The 18,157-nt window shown below is 41.9% G+C and overlaps 1 protein-coding gene and 1 pseudogene across 3 annotated transcripts in view; both read left to right on the top strand.

The window, feature by feature from the left end:
* FBN1 (fibrillin 1) overlaps window positions 1-18,157 on the top strand; it is a 209,991-nt gene that overhangs the window by 183,444 nt on the left and 8,390 nt on the right. For 2 of the 3 annotated variants that reach the window (XM_066635255.1, XM_066635256.1), the window contains exons 49-63: window positions 471-590; window positions 1,378-1,503; window positions 4,398-4,547; window positions 6,552-6,617; window positions 7,510-7,626; window positions 8,156-8,275; window positions 9,238-9,360; window positions 9,531-9,662; window positions 10,331-10,456; window positions 11,552-11,758; window positions 12,898-13,023; window positions 13,422-13,544; window positions 14,890-15,006; window positions 16,092-16,220; window positions 17,108-17,227. In XM_066635255.1, the coding sequence (XP_066491352.1) occupies window positions 471-590; window positions 1,378-1,503; window positions 4,398-4,547; window positions 6,552-6,617; window positions 7,510-7,626; window positions 8,156-8,275; window positions 9,238-9,360; window positions 9,531-9,662; window positions 10,331-10,456; window positions 11,552-11,758; window positions 12,898-13,023; window positions 13,422-13,544; window positions 14,890-15,006; window positions 16,092-16,220; window positions 17,108-17,227 (1,902 nt within the window). Of the gene's footprint in view, window positions 1-470; window positions 591-1,377; window positions 1,504-4,397; window positions 4,548-6,551; window positions 6,618-7,509; window positions 7,627-8,155; window positions 8,276-9,237; window positions 9,361-9,530; window positions 9,663-10,330; window positions 10,457-11,377; window positions 11,447-11,551; window positions 11,759-12,897; window positions 13,024-13,421; window positions 13,545-14,889; window positions 15,007-16,091; window positions 16,221-17,107; window positions 17,228-18,157 lie in introns of those variants that run through there. The other variant, XM_066635257.1, reaches the window with a different exon arrangement.
* On the top strand, window positions 833-951 carry LOC136659685 (5S ribosomal RNA; annotated as a pseudogene).

Below are 18,157 nucleotides of genomic sequence, written 5' to 3' on the forward strand. Positions count from 1 at the left end.
TAGTGCACGTCCAAGAGGAGAGCAGATTCATTCATGTTGATCTGAACCATGGTCTAATCTAATTGTTTCCAGTTGGAAATAAAGCACGTGCTTGACTTTTTCCAGCTGAAATTAATAGAGGTGCTTACCTTTGGCTGGATTACACCCAAAATTTTCTGTATTTTTTGAACTGTATTCTTGTCTTGTGCACATAATGTCTTCCTTTACTTCATGATCACTGCTCCTTTCCAATCTGAATGATTAATTCATTCTTGTGATGTAAAGCTGTTGAGATGCAGCCTTCTGTATGTTATAGATTGGCATTCTTCTTTTTACAAATGGCTCCCTTCCCCATATATAATTGAAGAAACAGATTCTTCCTCTTTGTTTTCATTGGAAAATTCATTGGAAAACTCCAAGAGATATAAAATGGATAGGACTGGAGAAGTACAAATGATGGAAACTGAGTTTTACTCTGTATCTTCTTACAGATATCAATGAATGTGCACTGGATCCTGGTAAATGTTCACCTGGTACATGTCAAAATCTGGATGGCTCATATAGGTGCATCTGCCCCCCTGGATATGTCCTTCAAGATGACAATTGTAATGGTATGTGAATATCATTCAAGCTCTTTAGTGGTAGTATAGTTAAGAGGAACACTTTTCACAAAGTACCAATAATAATAATAATAATAATAATAATAATAATAATAATAATAATAATAATAATAATAATAATAATTCACACTCAGCAGGCCAAGAACTAATAGTAATGCTACTTTTTTTAAAATAATGACAACTTCTGTGGTATAAGGGACCCCTCTGGAAACACATAATGAGCAAAAAAGGTAGCAACTGGATATTTTACCTTGCACATGCTTGATCTTGTCTGATCTCAGAAGCTAAGCAGGGTCAGGCCTGGTTAGTACTTGGATGGGAGACCGCCTGGGAATACCGGGTGCTGTCGGCTTATACCATAGTCTTTCGAGACTGAAGGTTGCCAACCAAGTGGATATTTTGATATATGCAGCTAATGGAATACATAAAATATTCTATTGAACCTTTTCTGTAAAATGCTTTGCAGTGATATAGCATTTATTGAGAACAGGTCAACTTTGTGGTATGTAGATTATGCAGATAAGGCTGACATGTGTTGAACTTTGCATGTGCAGATCTCTGTGCAACAGTGAAAGCTAATGTGTGAATGTCAGATTTGGATGAACACCTGTGAACCTGACCCCCCACCATGCCTAGAATTGGTAAATGGGGTAAACCTCACAGCTTGTATATCGAGTTCTTGTAGCACTAGAATGGGATTGGTGGGTAGTTCAAGAGAAGTTGAGCATTTGGTGATTCGTATCCCAGTTTGTAGTAGTAAAGAATAAATTTCTTGCAGATATTGATGAATGTGAGGAAGAGGCAGAGATCTGTGTCTTGGGTACATGCAGCAATACACCAGGCAGCTTCATTTGCCTGTGTCCTGAAGGGTTTATAGTGTCCTCTAATGGAAGAAGATGTCAAGGTAATTTTTACCATCTATTTTGCTTCAGTGCTACATTTCCAATGTGACCTATAAACTTTTTTTATGGAATAGGTTTGCTCTTTCTGTTATGGTAACGGCCCAACTGGCAGCTGCGGGCATCATCTGGCTTGCAAGATGGTTTTGTCTGGCTCCTGAAAGTCCTTTCGTCAAGATTTTTTATTTAAACACCTGAATGCTGCAGGATCAAGCAAGGAAATTTTGTACACCAAGAGTTCCTCCCTGTGTCCCTCTGAGGGACAAGCTATGCATTACAGAAAGGATATGCTTATCATTTCTGTGCTTGGTTTTTTTTTTTCTTTTACAGTAAATAGAAGCCATTGAGACTGTGGGGAAGTGGTGGGGAGGTCTCCATCCTTATTCTCCTGCCGTGGTCTCGGTCTGAATGGGGGGTCTCCTGTAGCTGCTGTTTGTCAATGGAATGAAGCTCTCAAAGGAGCCAATGGGAGCTTACTTGCTTTACAAATTGCAGCTGGGGGCAACAGTCCATATCAGGACCATGGCAGAAGTTAGGGTTAAAGCCTCCTCCTCTCTTGATTCACAGGGGATCTGATCCAGATGCTATTTACTATAAAGAATGCTAAGCATGCATTTCCTGTGATGTGTGTGTATGTAGTTTGATCGTTAGCTAGGGCGCAGGAGCAGGCGAGCCTTCCGTTCAGCTCTGCCACTTGCAGTTGTAACAGAGTGGCAATGGTTCTTTCCAGGATTTTGGACTGTTTACTCCACCTCAGAGTTCTGGCAGTAGCAAAGCCATGGTTGGGGCTAGCTGCTTGCGATTCCTTCCTCCCACGGTTAGGATGATTAATGCTGCTTAGAACAAGCATTTATCAGAATTCCAAACCACCCTGTGGTTTGGCATCCTTTACTTGGGTTAAAAAATAAAACAAGGAGGGGTGTTTGTGGTATAATTTTGTAGCTGAATAAATTAGATATATCTTATACATGTGGTTTTAGCCTTTCCTTATGGAAACCACTCCTTCCCTCTTTCCTCCACTAGAGAAAAAACCACACAAGACTTCATGGGAGTTTTGCTTAGGGAATACCTAATTTCCTGTTTTATTCAATAACCCTAAGCATGACTTGCAGTTTTCTAAAATGATTCCAAAATATTTGAGTCTGAGGGCATAGGAATATTAATGTGCAATAATAGTGACAATATTTATTAACCATGAAATCTTACTGCTGCTGTAAAAGTAATTTTTCCTTCTAATCAGGAAATGTAACAACTTGTAGATAATTTTTTATATTAGCTATGCTTTTTTATCAAGATGATCCTGCAGGTTTTGTACAGAGTGGGCTCTAGTTCACTAAAGCTTATGCTGAAAGAAATGTGTTAATCTTTAAGATGCTTAAGGAATCTTTATGTTTTTGTTACAGTAAATGAATATAGCTTGCCCTCTAGAACTTCTACAATTTGTCAAAGTCTAGGTCTCTGAATTCTCAGCAACAATGTGATCATAACAGATGTATAAATTGAAATGGAGGCTGATTGATGAGAACTAGTTTTAATACATTGAAAATGAATTATGGAAATGTGTGTTATTTTTGAGGCTCTTTGGTGTTGGTGTACTGTTACAACAGGAGATGAGAAAGGAAAGATTAGTCTTTCCTTCTAACAGTGAGTGGTAGCTTAAATTGTAATTGATCTTACACTTGTAGGAGGATCTCAGAAAGGCACATATCCTGCAGTTTTGGTAATCAAGTGTACATTGACTTAATTGTAATCGATTAAAAGGCAAATGGTTAGTCAGCTGAACATTATTTAAATTAATGTAGTTACCCCAGTAAAACAAGAAGTTTAGTACTCCTGGAGATTTTCCTACCTCTTTATCTAAAGCATTTATAAAGCCTGAGAGTTGCTCCGTGTGAATCTTCCATCCAGCAAGACTGGACAAGCAGCTGGTTTTGCAGCTGACTCTCAGAGTGTTCGTTTGCCAACAACAGGAGAAGCTGCCAGCTGTCTGTCTGTTAGATGCTTGTGGTTTCTGTTCTGCTCCAGTGCTTAGATTACTCGGCATGGAAGAACACAGTGTGGTGACACAAAACCAATAATGCTTTCTCTTAAACCAAGCAGTTAGCCAAACATATCTGAGGAGAAAAAACAGCAGTCTAACAGTTGCCACTCCAACTTTCTTTTCCCCTATTACATTGTGTTGCCATTGGACACGTACCCCAAATGTCTTGCTTTGATCTGATTTTTTTGCTAACAAGCATTGCTTTGATAATGGACTGAGAATAAATTCAAATTGCACCTAGGAATTAAAGTAAGAGGGATTAATGGTACTTAGACATGCTTGAAATATGAGTATTTCAGGTATGACTAGATAGGATATCTGCAAAATCAAATTAAAGCAGCCAAACTTAGCCCCTGTTCACCAGTTTTTCAAGTCATGAAAGCCCCTATGCAGGTAACATCTCAGGCTGGTTTTGTGTTCTGTAAAAAAGGCACGTTTGCAAATTAATTCAAAAACATTAATAGCCTGCAAGAAAATTTACTGAAGCCCTTTGGCTTCAGTTGGCGAGAACTCTTTATTTTCTTTAACTCCTGGTTCTCTCCTTGATCAGCAAGAACCAGAGCTCCTTCCTCCGTCCTTCTTGTGCAGTTTTGCAGCCATGCCTACTTCGTGCTTCTCTTGTTTTACTCATGAGTATTATTATCCTTGCTCACAAGGTGGTACTCATCTGGGTAGAGGCCTTAGAAACACAGTATATCTAAAGTCCTTTGTATCAGCCTCTGAAGACTGAGTATTGATTAAAGCTTGCTGAACTGTTTACTGCACTCCTCAGTAATTTATGTTTATTTTCTGAATGCATTGAATCAGTGTCTTTCTTTCTTGCTTTGCCTAATCTATGCCATGCTTATATTCCTCTAGACTTGAGAGTCAGCTACTGCTTTACTAAATTTGAAGATGGGAAATGTTTGGTTCCAAAATCCAGAAACCATTCTAAGCAACAGTGTTGCTGCAATATGCATGGGGAAGGATGGGGCGATCCCTGTGAACTGTGTCCACAAGAAGGAGAAGGTATATATAACATTTCTTGTATGATTGTTGCAATGGCTGTCCGTTACTTGAGTGAGATAAAAATGATGTTGTGGGAGTCACAAAAGGAGTAACTAGAGGAGGGGAGAGAGACCTTACAAAAGTTGTTGTTTTTGTCTTTCAATACAGGATAATCATACTTGGCATCAACATCTACTGTTTACTTCCTGATGGAACAGCTTTTACTTGTTTATTTAGCTATAGGCAACGTCAGCAAAGTACAGGGAAATATTTAGGGCCTCTTCAGACATTGGACTGGATCCAAAGGTGCCCTTCTGCATGTGGTATGCATCCTTCACTCAGAGAAGGGACTGCCCTCACCTTAGGCTAGTATGTTGATACAAGGAAAATGAAAATAAATCTGAAGTTCTGCTTGCGGAAGCACGAGAACTACTATAAAACCCACCCATTATAGCCCTGTGTGAACTTTTGAGCAAGTGCTTGTGGACTGATGCTAGCACACACTGATCCTTCCGCACACAGGTCTTTGGATCCAACCCAATCCATTCTTTGGCTCCATGGTTCTGTAGTGAATTTTCATCAAACTCCATACTTCTACTATGGTGTGTTTTTTTAGATAGCAAAGCAGTTTCTATAAATGGTTCAGCCCAGCACAAGAGTTTTCAAACAATGAGGCATAGGTGGATGGATTTCTCATAGCACCTCCCAGTGTGTGAATGCCTTGATTCGATTGCAGGTGCTTCACACATGATGGAAATTCCTACATGGAAGTGATTTCCAGGAATTCTGTCACTGAAGCAGTTATGGGGATGAGTTTAACACTACTCCATTCCTATCACTGCTATACAGGAGACTCTATGACCCATTGCTAAAGATGATTGTCAGTGCTGGGGACCAGCGATGCAATGCTTTAGTAATTTTAATGAGATTCTTGGGACTTTCTTAGGTTTCAGGACAGTGACAAGAATGAGTAATACTTGTAGGCATTGCTTGTGACCACATTTAGAGACACTGGCCTCTGCACCTTTTCCTTATTATGTTCATTCACATTGCTGTGGACTTTATAAAAGATATAATGTTGGCAGCTATCCTCTACCCAACTGTGTACGTTCCAGGTATAAGAAAGAAAACAGCATCACCTAAAGCAAGTCTGCAGAAATGCATGATTTGCATGAACATGCACTGGAAATGGTCAGGCTGTAGTATATTCTGTATCCATCTGTACTGTCTTTTCAGTACACCGGGATAGGCATGGAGGAATGGGCAAAAGCCAAGAACAAGCATCCTACCACAATTATGTGACAGTCTACAACTGAGAGAGCCCTCAGAGCCCATAAATTGAGTATTGTCCTAGCATTGATTCTCCAGACAAGGTTTAATGATCTTCTTCAGAGTATGCTGAACTCTGCATAGTTCTGCACACTTCCCTTCTCAACAAACTAGTTTGGTTGTTTCAATTGGTCGCAATGTACATTACAGTTGTGCTTTTGCTTCAGTGCAGGGTCCGTATTCATAATTCCCAAGGTACTGAACATGTGGTTATACAGCCACCTCAATTGTATGGTTGCCTAGCTGAGCTGAAGTGCAGGTTGTCCCACTTTTTCCCATGCTAAAAGAATACAGGAGACCCCATATCCAAGGATCCTTTATCTGTGGATTCAATCCTTATCCGTGGATTGGTTTTGGTCTTCTAATACCTTATAAGGCATTAAAAAGTCACTTCTGGTTCCATGGAGAAACCAGAAGTAACTTCCCTTTTTTTTTTAAACTGCTGGACTCAGAGGAGTCTCTGGAGGCAAAGGGAGCAGAGTTCACCTTGCCTCCGGAGAGTGGGGGGACATTCACTGGTATCCAAGGTTTCAGATAACTGCAGGGGGTTTCAGAACTGAACCCCCACTGATAATGGGGCACACCCTTACTGCGAAACAACCTTGATCCTAGCTTTGTTCTGACCAGAGACAGAAGTAGCCTTTGCTGAGTAAGGGCTCTACATGCTACAACTTAATAACTGTGTTTCCCTTGTAGAAGCTTATAGGCAAATTTGCCCCTTTGGATCTGGTATTTTGGTCGGCCCTCGTGGTGAACCAATTGGTAAGTGTTCAGCGCTCAAAACATTACTGCAACCTAGTGGTTCTCTTCCCTCTGTTTTCTTTTTAGGATTTGCCTTTGTGTCAGGTCTAAAAATCTCTCCACACTGGCCTCTCCTTTATGATTTCTGTGCAGTTCCACATATATATTGGTATATGTGTGTCCCAGTTTTCAATTTAGAAAAATTCCCAGAAAGATTTGTTTGTTTTTGTTAGGTTTGTTTTTGTTGAATAGGATTACAGCCTCAGTTTTACAGAACACAATTTTACTTCTGAGTAAAATACATAACACCATTTTCAAACACCTCTACTTTATGGCTCCAAACCTTCTAGACCTCGAGCTAAAGAACTGGTTTCTTGTCCTCTTCCCTCAAGAGGAAAGTTTTCACTCTGTGCAGCTCCTTGAGGGGTATAGCAAATAAAATGCCTTCCTGCTAGGTTCCTTCTCTTTGCACCACTGTGACAGCAGCAGCTCTGAGAATGCTGTCTGAGGGATTTCTTCCTCAAAAAAAGAAACATGAGCTTCAGGCAGGAGCTGAAGCAGAATTTCTTGATGCAAATGAATTTCTAAGGGCATTCCAACAATTGTCCTCATCTGGGGCAACAACGGAAAGTTTTCTAGTGCCAGAAGATGCACCATAAAAATGAGAGTTCACACCGCACCTGTCTGTAGTGTCTAGGAAAACTTTCTGACATAGGAGAAGATGCAGAAATTGTATGTGTGGTTGCACAAATGACCACTCAGTGAACATCTGTTATAGGTGAGCTCCTGTCTTCAAACTTCAGTAAAGCTATTGCTCTTCATCTTGCATTTGTTTATTACATAATGTGGTTTTAGGAATATTCAGATTCATCAATCAAACCCTTTTTTCTGTTTGATTAATTTTGGGGTTCAGATGCGGATGAATGCCTGGATCCAGAGAACTGTAAAAATGGGCAGTGTATCAACACAGATGGCTCCTTCCGCTGCGAGTGTCCGTTCGGTTATGTTATTCAGGGAAACGAATGCGTAGGTAAGTAAAAGGGTTACTCCCACCATTGGAATTCCTTAGTTGCCAACATGAGCACTAAGTTAGGGCGGTCCAACTTTTGGCAGCCAAGGGGCTGCATGACTCTTGCATGACCCCTTGCAGTGCTGACCCAGAAGTAACTGCAGTGACATGATGACATCACCACCAGTTGCTTTTGTGTTCTGAGCCTATCGAAATCATTCCACTAGCTCAGAATGCAAGGAGCGGAGGTGGAGGTGGGTGTGGCAAGGCTTTTCAGTCTCCCCACTGAACCATTCTGGCTTCTCCTTCTCAGTGCAGCAGGGAGACCAGAAAGCTTCTGAAGCAGGAGGAGGTGGGGAGGGGAGCTTTCAGGGGCTCCCGAAAAGGACCAGGTGGGCCGCAGGTCTTGTGTTATACCACCATGCACTAAGTAAAATCCAGGCTAGTGTAGCTTCAGTTACAATTTAAAGTTCTGAACTTCCTGAAGGTTGTTGGAGTTGTATGTCCAGACTATTTTAACATGACCTGTGTTTATTTTTACTGTTAACAGACACTGACGAATGCTCTGTAGGACAGCCATGTGGAAATGGAACTTGTAAGAATATTATCGGCAGTTTCGAATGCACCTGTGAGGAAGGTTTTGAACCAGGGCCAATGGTGACCTGTGAGGGTAAGTGCTGCTGCTCCTTCCAGGGAAGGTTTAGTGGACTTCTTTCAGAAGGCCTGTTCAGTTCTGACATCCAGGGAGAATGTTTCTCAATTTTCTGCAGTCCTCAAGATGGGAATCACTTTCCTGATGCTTTGACCTGGAGTGATTTTAAAAAGAGAAAAGTTCCTAAAATTCTCATCAGCAGCACAGTCTCTGAACATGCTCAGAAGCTTTCTTTGCAGAGGTTCAGGAACTTAGAGCCAGGGATGGACATTCAACTCATGTTGACTCAACTTGAGTTGCCAAAAACAGTTGTTTTTGTTTTTGAGTTGCCAAAAACATTTGACTGAAGTCATGGACATCACAGACCCTGACTTGACTCGGGGCGAGTGACTCTAAAAAAGTTGAGGCTCAAAATGACTCAAGTCCCGACCCTCTTTAGTGTCTGTGTGTTCTGGCTTATTTTTTCCCCCCACCTATTCCTTCTTTACGCTGAAGACCCTGTAGGGAATTTGGAAGCAGGCATTCTGAAGGATAGCAGCAAATGGGGTGGGAGGGTTGGATCTAAGAGGCAGGGGCTGGGGGGTTGAGGGTAGGAGGAAGGCTTATTTGTTTGTGGCTGTGATGTTTTGCTCAGGGAAGCCCTTGACATGCAGCCTGACTCATTTCTCAAAATGACTCGTGACTCAACTCAAAAGACTCAAAATTTCTCTCAAGACAAGTCGCGACACCTTGCATTATGACTTGTAAGTCGAGTCACAGGGTCACTAACTCAGGACTCAACTCACAATTTAGGCTTCATGTCTTGAGCACATCCCTGCTTAAAGCCCTCAGTTTAGCTTGTCATCTGCTGTAGTTTTCCCCATTCTCTTTCCCAGCCTTGCAACCTTTTCAACTTACAGTAGTTACAGGAATGCAGTAGTTTAGTGTAGCTTTTCAAGATAAATAATGCACTTGGGGATGTTTGTGTTTTTCTAATACAGATGTAAACGAATGTGCTCAGAATCCTCTCCTCTGTGCCTTCCGATGCGTAAACACATATGGATCATATGAGTGCAAATGTCCTGTTGGCTATGTCCTCAGAGAAGACAGGAGAATGTGCAAAGGTAAAATTCTTAGAAAACTTCCAATTCTAAAAATACGCTGAATTATCTGGCTAACTCTCACCAAAAAGCGAGCACCAACATCCATAGCCAACAACATAAACATCACACACACATGTGCAGTGAATGCAGATCTTTCACCAGCCTTTAGTAAATGTTTATAATGTTTTCAGATCAGAATGAGTGTGAAGAAGGAATTCATGACTGCGATTCAAAGCAAATGGAGTGCAAAAATCTGATAGGCACGTATATGTGCATATGTGGACCAGGATTTCAACCCCGTCCAGATGGGGAAGGTTGCATGGGTAAGTAAGTACAGATGAGATATTTGAAAATTCCATTAGCTAGTGCTAATTTCAAATTTATGTCTAGGAAGAAATTTGGCTAGAACTTTGAGGAATTCAGAACAAGACTTTCCTATCTGGCTGCATAATTAATTCCATGGTGTAAATGAAAGTCCTCATTTATCTACAATTTCTAGGCAGAGGACACTATCTGTCCCCATGAACAGATAAATGTAACAGTGTAACATATAAAAACTATAAGTGTAACATGTAAAAGTAAAGTATGGGCGTAATCCTAACCCCTTATGTCAGTGCTTTCCAGCACTGACATAAGGGCAACGCAGCTCTGAGATAAGGGAACAAACATTCCCTTATTTTGAGGAGGCCTCTGTGAGTGACACCCAACTGCACGATGCAGCACCTGTCCCATTGGCACTGCTATGCCAGTTCTGGAAAGTACTGACATAAGGGGTTAGGATTGTGCCCTATGTGTGATTTGCTCCCTGCTATACTTGTGAATGTATAATCCTGTGAAATGTGGATCGTAAATTCACAGGGTGGTCAGCGAATTGTAAATGAAAAATTGCAGTTGCCTTCTCAGATCATTCTAGAAGAAAAAGTTAATAGTATTGTTCTTTATGTCAATGTGGAACTGCATAAAATAATGATATATCCTTAACTATACACAGATGAGAATGAATGCAGGACCAAACCTGGGATCTGCGAACATGGAACCTGCCATAATACACAAGGAAGCTTCCGTTGTGAATGCCAAGATGGTTTCACTGTCAATGAAGCTCAGAATGAATGCATAGGTAGGTGTCGGGGTCAGATGAAGGTAGGGTGGCAAGTCTCTAAGGCAGTAATGATGTTTGTAGCATATCCTGCCTTCAGAAAATGTGCTGAAAACTTAATTGAGCCCAAGACATTCAGCAGACATTCATTGTATGGCTACTTGTCCAATTGTAAGTAGTGGGGAGCTATTATACCACGTTGAAATGAGAGCTCTGGATAAGAGAACAGCAGAGGTTGGGTTCCTAAACCCAGCAGGTCATTAAAATTATGGAAAATTTGTAGGAAGTGAGTGCTACACTCAAACATGCATGTACATAACTTTATTACTGATAAGTGACAACTAAATGTGTGAACTGACTTGCATCAAAGAGCATAATTTATGGAAAAACAACTAAGGGTGCAATCCTAACCAACTTTCCAGCACAGACCTCGCTGCAGTGCAGCCCCACGGTAAGGGAACAAACATGCCCTTGCCTTGAGGAGGTCCCCTTGACTGCCTCCCTACTGCAGGATGCAGTGCAGGCTACGTTGGCACAGCTATGTCAGTGCTGGAAAGTTGATTAGGATTAGTTTATCTCATTACTGGTATACACCAATATGACTGCTGTTCTGAAACGTAGAGATGTCTCTATACAAGCCATTAAGAACCCATTAAGATTCAATGTCCTTACACACTTGCATCAAATTTTCCTACTACCTTGCATTCACCTCTCAACAATTGAAGTGGTAACCTGGGTTTATGGGGGGATCTGGACTGTGTGGATTTAGCTAATAACCTGCTTTTGTGTTTGTATGAACCAGCATGGACTAACAGTTGGATTTTCTAACTCTGATTATTCATTTCTTCCGCTGTTCTTTCTCTGGGTTCAATCAGAAGGGCAAAGTGTTCTAGCCATAACAGAACTTTCCTTCACTGAGAATCTTTTCTTTGTTTCCCTCAGACATCATGTTCTCTTTCTTACTGCTGCCTGGCTTTCATTCTCCCTGCTACAATTCCTAAATATGGCTAAGTATGCTCTTCTATCTTTTATACTCCTACTTCAGAGCCCCCCCTCCCCCTCAAAACCAGGTCGTCATAACCAACATTTTGCAAGTGACATTAATTTGCTTTGCAGACAACAGACAAGGCTACTGCTTCACTGAAGTTTTACAAAGTATGTGTCAGATTGGATCGAGCAGCCGGAACACTGTGACTAAATCTGAATGCTGCTGTGATGGTGGGCGAGGATGGGGACCCAACTGCGAGATCTGTCCCTTCCAGGGCACTGTAGCTTTTAAAAAACTTTGTCCTCTTGGCTTTGGATACACAACCACTGGAGAAGGTATGTCTGTTTATCTGGAAAGTGCTGGGAGTAACAGTTTCAAAACTAACAGACCAGTCCAGTGCAGGTTCCTGCACAAGCTCCGCTTCATCCTGCGTGGGAATTTTGCAGGCTGGAGGTGTCTGCGAGGAAAGAGGACGTTTGTCCCCTTGCCCCAGCGCAAGCTCCAGTCCGTGCCATGGTGTCTGCTTGAACTCGCACAAGCCATATAGCTGGTGCATGTCTGCAAACACCCATGTGATGGTACTTGCCGGACTTCCAGACCCCTGCTGCTTGGCAGCGAGACTAGCAATGCAAGATGACAAGCAGCAGTAGGAGGCCCGACTTGGCAGGCAGAGCTCCAGTGTGCGCTTTTAACATGCTCAAAAAAGCCTTCCCATCTGTCCTGAGCCAGTTGGTGGATTGGACCTGGGAGGTGGGATAGGATGCAGCTCACATGTGACCGTGGGCAACTAACCTAAAGATTCTAGGCCATTTGACTGGTAAATTTACAGTAGTTTTAATGCAGGAATCTCTCTTACTGCAGTGTTCCTGCTTTTGGAGATACTGTGCTCCTCCTGTCCCCTCCTTCCACTTTCCTGTTTCTTTAGACTGGCAGCAGCAAGGAGTGGAGATACGGAGATGAGCCCAGAGAGCATGCACAGTGTGTGAATCCCAATCTAGCTGGGTTGAGAGATTTAATAGCTGTGGCTCAGTGCATCATTTGGGACACAAGCCAAGTGGAAAGAAGATCAGAATTTGCTCAGCCTTGCATGTTGACTGCTGAGTCTGCCACTGCTCAATTAGCTCCATCACACTTCAAGGTTTCTTGCTTCCTTTCATTGTGAAATGACATAAAACCATCAGTTTTTTTTTTCCACAAGCCTCCTAAATCAAAGGATGCATCGCTTCATTGATAAGTTGTTGTTTTTTGTCTCCTATAAAAGCGCAAGAGTAGCGGCACTGAACCCGGGCAATGCTGTTCTTTTCTGTCTTGCATTCTGCACCAGGATGCAAGTCTCTCGTCTTGTGTGCTCCCTGGGGCATTTGGTGGGCCACTGTGAGATACAGGAAGCTGGACTAGATGGGCCTAAGGCCTGATCCAGCAGGGCTCTTCTTATGTTCTTATGTTCTCTATAATCCTATTTATTGACTTGCAGATATTGACGAGTGCAACGTCATGCATGACGTTTGCAGGAATGGACAGTGTGTCAATGAAAGAGGATCATACCGTTGTGAATGCAAGGAAGGCTACACTCCAGATATAACAGGCACCCTTTGTGTCGGTAGGTTTCTTCTTCTTCATTATATGCATATTAAAATATAGAGTATTATTTCATTTCAAGAATTGATACCCTGTCTTTTAAATGAACGGGCAAAGCAGCTGACAAAAAACATTGAAGCAACATCAATTAAAATATTGAAAGCATAAACCTCTAAAGACAACAAAGAAATCACTGAATGATCAGCTGAAATGTCAGCCTGACAAAGACTTTGGTAAATAGAATTATTCTGACCTAGCATCAAAAAGATAAGTTAAGATTTCTTAATAAGAAATGTGTGTGTGGGGGGGAGGGGGTTTGCAGGTAATTCCACAAGTGGACACTCTCTAATTATGTCTGTGCTTATTAATTCCACGTTTTGATTTCTCTCCATGAAAAATCTTTGTTTTCTTTTGTTTTAGATCTGAATGAATGCAACCAGTCACCAAAGCCTTGCAATTTCATCTGCAAAAATACTGAGGGGAGTTATCAGTGCTCGTGTCCAAAAGGATACATTTTGCAGGAAGATGGGAGAAGCTGCAAAGGTAAAAGTTGCTGGAATGAATGAGAAATGTTTGGAAGATGTGGCTAGACTCCTAATCAAGACCTAGGTTTTCTGAAGTGAGGAAAGCACCAGCATCACAACTCTCACCTAAAGTGACCTTCATCAAGTTCTGTTGTCACTGGTGACACTTTCTCCACACCGTACTTGCCTCTAGATCAGGGATTGGCAACCCACGACCCATGGGTCAGATCCAGCCTGCCACCCAAGGTCATCTGGCCACACAGAGTTTGATGTGGGAGACTTTGCCTCTCACCAAATTTGTCATGCACTGGAGAGCTGCCTGCCCAGGGTTGTGGAGACCCTGTACTGCACAGTCACTTCCAGGAGCTTGGCAAGCACAGTCAGCTTATAGGAGCCTATGTGGAAGCAATTATTCATACAAGACCTGAAGAATAGTCCAGTTTAAAAGTAAAATGGGCAAAGCACTTTAACCCTTGTTGTTTGGTTAGGCAATTAGGTTCTGGGTATCTCTCTGTCACAACTAGGGGGATGGCACAGACCGATAGAGCTTTTGGGAATATCGGTCAGTCACTGGGTCAAAAGAACCAGCACACCTCTACTTAGGGCTTCCTGTTTAGGAAGCAGCTGTTGCATTTCAGAACAGGCACATCTGACTTCTTGACACCCCCTTGAAGTTTGCCATTTCCTGCAAGTCCTCTCCCACTCCCTAAATGTCACAGAGTTTGCCTGAAAGTGTGCTGACCTTCCCAATCTAGATGGGTGAAGAAATTTAATGGCTGTGTTCCAGTGCATCATTTGGGACACTGATCATTTCCTCCTTGTTAACTGGGTAAGAGGCACTTTTTCAAGTGGGTGCTCCTCTTTTATTTAGCAGGGGGAGAGTAACTGGCTCTCCTCACCCCAGCAGTGTCTTTTCTAGTGGCTGTCTGCTGGTGTTCTTTTGCATCTTTTTAGATTGTGAGCCCTTTTGGGACAGGGAGCCATTTAGTTATTTGATTTTTCTCTGTAAACCACTTTGTGAACTTTTGTTGAAAAGCGGTATATAAATACTGTTGTTGTTGTTGTTGTTGTTGTTGTTGTTGTTGTTGTTGTTGTTGTTGTTGTTGTTGTTGTTGTTGTTATTAATCCCATCTGCTACTCAGTGTAGCATGGTGGGCCTTTATTCACTTTATGCATTAATTGAAGGTGCTAAAAGGCCAGTGGAGCAGAAAGATTCTTCATGTGGCAATTGGTCCAGTCCAATACAGTCCTCTCACACGATATATGTTCTTGAATAATGTATTTCTATATCAAGCCATAGCCATAAGAAGGCAGAGCCTTAATGAGGAGCAGAAATTGGAAAAATCCCTTGGCTTTCCTTTCAGATCTTGATGAATGTGCAACCAAGCAACACAACTGCCAATTCCTTTGTGTTAACACCATCGGTGGCTTTACCTGTAAATGCCCTCCAGGTTTTACACAACATCATTCAGCGTGTATTGGTAAGTAGCAAAGGAGATTGATTTTTGTGTGTGTTTGAAGCTGCTTCGTATATTCCGTCATAGTATATGACTGCGATTGACAGCTAGATTGGTCTCGGGGCCAGTGCAGAGCAGAGAACAGGGTTAGACGGCCAAGTCCTTCCACTTCTCCCTGCTGATATGTTTCCTTCAGTATTTTCACAGTTGGGTTGGAATCTTTCAGCACTACTTGTCCTTCAAGTATAGAACTTCAAAACAAACGTGTGTGGCACTGTTCATGTCTACTGACAATGTTCACTCCTTACACCCAGTTTGACGGACAGTTTGAGTTTTACAGATAAAGGCAGTAGTTCACGACGCCACCACAGCCTCCTCAGCCGGGTGCCGCTGTATTGGATCTCATGAGATTTTGTAAGATCCAAGATGGTGGCACTCAAATCTAATGAGATTTTGACATTGCCATCTTTAATCTCGCAAAATTCTGCAAGATCCAAGGTGGCAGCACCCAAATTTTGCTGGGGACCAGTAGGAGGGGCCACCAGGGACGTTTGACACAACACCTTAAGGCATTGCAATACATACTTTGGGAACCCCTGGGCAAAGGTATAATCAGAGGCCCTAAATGTTAGCTTAGGACCAAATCCTATCCAATTTTGCAGCGCTGGTGCAGCCATGCCATTGAGGCATGTAATGCATCCTGCAGAAGGGGAACAGTCATGGAGGCCTCCTCCAGGTAAGGGAGCATTTGTTCCCTTTCCTCAGGGCTGCATTGCAGCTGCACTAGCGCTGGAAAGTTGGATAGGATTGAGCCCTTAATAGCTAACTGGTTATGGTTGCCATCAACCTCTCTTTTCTTCCAAGCCTTGTGATATGTGCAGAGAACAGGGGAGTGGAGGAACGGATGCGTGTTTTCTGCCAGATAGCATCTTATAATCACACTGGAATCTTGTTTTCTGTCTTTTCAAAATGAAAGCTGTGGAATGGGCACCTTTTCGTAAGATCAGTCTTTTAATGCAGCTTTCACTACAGAGGTTGTTCTGTAGTCATCTTCAGAATGAACAAAGAGTGAGCAAACCAGCTGTTTTATCCACTTCTGTTCCTTTTAGATAACAACGAATGTGCTTCTGATGTCAATCTTTGCGGATCTAGGGGTGTTTGCCAAAACACTCCTGGAAGCTTCACTTGTGAATGTCAACGAGGTTTTGCACTCGACCAAACTGGAGCCAGCTGTGAAGGTACACCTATTAGACTGATATCACCTGCTGCTCTTTGACTGCTGCCCAGTTATATGCAGTAACTTTCCATTTCTTCTTTAAATTGTTAAGTTGTTCTTTAAGGGTTTTTTATGTTACTGTTTATAGTGGGATAAGTAGGTTCAATCCCTGGCACCTGAAGTTAAAAAAAGGACACTGTAGTGGTTGGAGAGCCTTTGCTGCTAGTCAAGTAGGCCACATCACGCTGGAAAGAACAGATGATCTTGGACCAGTTTGATCAGTGATTTGCTGCTTCACGTGTTTCCATGGCATAACCTGCTCAAGTCGCTTCTGAGTCTGGCAAGGCCTGCAAACTTCGTGTAGGAAGAACAATACTGAGATTCCACGAACTTTGGATCTAATTCTGCAGCATTATAGTTTGCCCCACACATACTTTGTATTCTAACCAAACATTCACAGACATAAGAGTGGAAAAAAAGAATCATCCTATGACTTTCTATATTGATTCAAGAAATGGCTTCAAATGCAGGCCAGCAGATTCTCCAGGAGATACAACTATTGCAATAAGGTTAAAATGTGTGCTTCCTGGTTTTCTGACTATAAAGTATAGAAAAGGAAATATATGACTTTTGGCAATCTGTACTTGCAGGTTTCATGCTTTTTGCCAAAAGCAAAAGTACTTGCCAAGGGAAAAATTCTTAACATTACCTCTAGCGGCAAGGGTGTAAAACATGTATTCAAGACTATTTGCAGTTTGTGTAAAGGATGACAAGTGATCATTATTAGTTAAGTGGATACGTAGAAAAGAGCTGTAACTTTCATATTGACCCAAGATTCACAGATACATAAATAACTCTGATTATGGCACACATTTTCTTCAATGACTAATTCATAAAATTCCATTGTAGATGTCGATGAATGTGACGGAAATCATCGGTGCCAGCACGGTTGTCAGAATATAATTGGAGGATACAGGTGTAGTTGCCCACAAGGATATCTCCAGCATTACCAGTGGAACCAGTGTGTTGGCAAGTCTCTTTTCTCATTATCTGAACAAACTGTTTAACAATAAGATGTTGGCATTACGTATTTGATTGTTGACTGAACCTTGTTTAGTAAGTTTGGCAACATTTCTTTTATGCTTTTCTGAAAAATGCAATCACGGGGTCCTAGGAAGCCTATGTGAGAGAGCCGAAGCTTTGACTCAACAGAGAAGACTAAAGTCGCAAATGCTATGCACACTTTCCTTGGAGTAAGCCTCACTGAACAAAGTGAGAGCTGCTTCTGAGTAGACAAGGATAGGATTGTGCTGTCAGTGCCAGCTCTCATTTAGTTTTATCCAAGCTTGGTATTTTGCCCTACATCTGCCATGGTCAATGCTTGGTCAGAAGAAACATCCCTGGAGTGTAACAGCAGACACTTATCACGTGTACCAAAGGATCTTAATTTTTCTAACTGTTTAAATGAAAACTTGTCAGCAATTCAAACCAAAGGCAATGTTGTTTCTTATCCAACTCTTGGTGGTGATTTGTGTCTCTGCAAGCCTGCCAACGGAGTTGCTCATGGAGAACGTTACTAATTACTTCAATGGTAGGCAGGAAGGGTTGGTCCTTGTGTATCTCCAGAGTCATGGGAACCCACTTTTTGATGTTCATTGTGTTGCAGCAATGCAGTTATAAGACCAGTTTTTATTAGATATCCACCGAGAGGTGTTTCCAGTGTCTAACTTAATCTGCCAGTTCAAATTGTGGTTCTTTCCTGGAGATGTGCACAGTGACTCAAACTGTGAGAATCATTGACCATGTGTTTGGCATTGTTTGCCTTCAAATGCATATAAAAATGCCTTTCGTTGTTATCATTGTGCTGCTCTAAGGGAGGTCTCTGTTTTTAATTACACAAGAAAACTTGCTGACATTTTTACACAGCTGTCCACTGGGAATGTAGATGTTTCCGCCCTG

The sequence above is a fragment of the Tiliqua scincoides genome, chromosome 8, assembly GCF_035046505.1.
Source record: "Tiliqua scincoides isolate rTilSci1 chromosome 8, rTilSci1.hap2, whole genome shotgun sequence".
NCBI lineage: Eukaryota > Metazoa > Chordata > Lepidosauria > Squamata > Scincidae > Tiliqua > Tiliqua scincoides.